The sequence below is a fragment of the Cyprinodon variegatus genome, unplaced genomic scaffold, assembly GCF_000732505.1.
Source record: "Cyprinodon variegatus isolate N-32 unplaced genomic scaffold, C_variegatus-1.0 Scaffold201, whole genome shotgun sequence".
Lineage (NCBI taxonomy): Eukaryota > Metazoa > Chordata > Actinopteri > Cyprinodontiformes > Cyprinodontidae > Cyprinodon > Cyprinodon variegatus.
The window spans coordinates 654,721-656,301 of record NW_015150654.1 but is presented as its reverse complement, the minus strand read 5'-3'; the positions used below and the strand labels follow the sequence as shown (position 1 = coordinate 656,301).

Genomic DNA, 1,581 nt, shown 5'->3' with positions numbered 1-1,581 from the left:
TCTGCAGAAAGCAGAGGGAGATCACCACAGAGGTTTCACAACCCTCACTTTGGACAGAGTCATCAAATAGGAGGAGCTTTAACTTCCAATTTAACTCCATACTGATTTTACAGAGACGGACCAGTTTGGACGGTACCACCACTGACTCCAACTGGGCCTAAATGACAGTCAAAACCGGTGGTACTAAAAGGTGCAATAAATATATGCACATTTTCTCAACTTTTTTAATGATAAGTTTACTGACTCATTATTTTAAGATATATGAATTACTAAAATATTGTCAACTTTAAACATACTGAACTAACACATCACTGTCATTTCTCTGTACACCCCAGCGACTGAACCCAGAATGTTCAATTATCAATTAGCTTTAAGTCATGATATCAAAGCTTTAAGGCTCCACATATCACTTTTCAAAATTTCATACTTTTTCAAAATCAGCAACAATAAAAAAGGTCTGGAAAGACAAATGTTACCATATGTACACCAACCTTGAAAAAAAAAAGGAATAAACTTTAAGACTAGGTAGGAAAAGACCAAATTACTGAAGAGGAGGAGCAGCAGTGATGATTATTTTTCCTTTACTGTAACCTTTACGCACATGTGGGAAGGATCTTCAGGATGACAACTAGGTCTGCGACATTATGTCCTGTTGTCATGGTGCCCTTCTTGTATGAACCGACCTGACGGACCTCTTCAATTTGCTGTTAGGTGATGCAGAGAGATTAACGTCATAAGATTAGGGTTTCAGAAATGGATTTATTAAACTTGCTGAATTATTAGACCTGTGACTTACCACTTCAAAGTTCCCAGGAGCAACAATCAGGTTGTCAATGACGTTATTAATCTTTGTGACTAAAGACAAGATGGAGGACTAAAGTGGACAGAGAAAGGGAGTCCGAACTGATTAAAAGACGGCGGGATATTTGATTGGAACAAACAATGGTAGAGTGACAGGACAGACCTGCTCTGCTGGTGTGGGGCTGAGGTCCTGGTTTCTCTTCAGCAGACCTTCACTGAAAGCCGTCTCATCAGGCATCGGCTTTACTCTGGGGAATGCCATCTCACACTGGCATAAACACATTTCAGTAAGTACTTTTCATCACGGCTTCTACTTTACTAAAAGCTTAGTGTTATTTTAGGGGAAACAAGTGTGATCATCTTACACTACATATGATAGAGCTGAAGAATTTTATCCAAGATATAAATTGTGATTATTTTATACCAATATTGCAATTTCATTGCGATAATCATTTGGACTAAATACAACAATGTTTATGTTTTACTCCACAATTTCACTTTTTCATGCCTTTGAAAGCCTGCTTGTCTAGAGTCCAACTAGCACAACCAAGTTCTTACTTCTACTAGAATCCTGGTTCTAGCTGCAACTCTGTCTTCCCATCTGTGCGGTGCATACCAACATTAAATCTATTACTGCCACCTAACGGGCTGCAGGGAGACATTTAGCGTCTCACTCTTTTTAAACATATTGTAATTAAAAATTAAGCGCCTGTGGTTTGAAAGCAGCATTTTTCTAATTTGCGGTTATAATGCTAATACAATTAATAGCCTAGCACAACT

At 38.3% G+C, this 1,581-nt stretch overlaps 1 protein-coding gene across 1 annotated transcript in view; it reads right to left on the bottom strand.

The window, feature by feature from the left end:
- ilf2 (interleukin enhancer binding factor 2) overlaps positions 1-1,581 on the bottom strand; it is a 25,058-nt gene that overhangs the window by 16,006 nt on the left and 7,471 nt on the right. Inside the window, exons 3-5 of the mRNA XM_015379834.1 lie at positions 965-1,069; positions 797-874; positions 602-704 (exon numbers count right to left, since the gene is read on the bottom strand). Of these exons, the coding sequence (XP_015235320.1) occupies positions 602-704; positions 797-874; positions 965-1,063 (280 nt within the window). The 5' untranslated portion in view covers positions 1,064-1,069. The remainder of the gene's footprint in view (positions 1-601; positions 705-796; positions 875-964; positions 1,070-1,581) is intronic.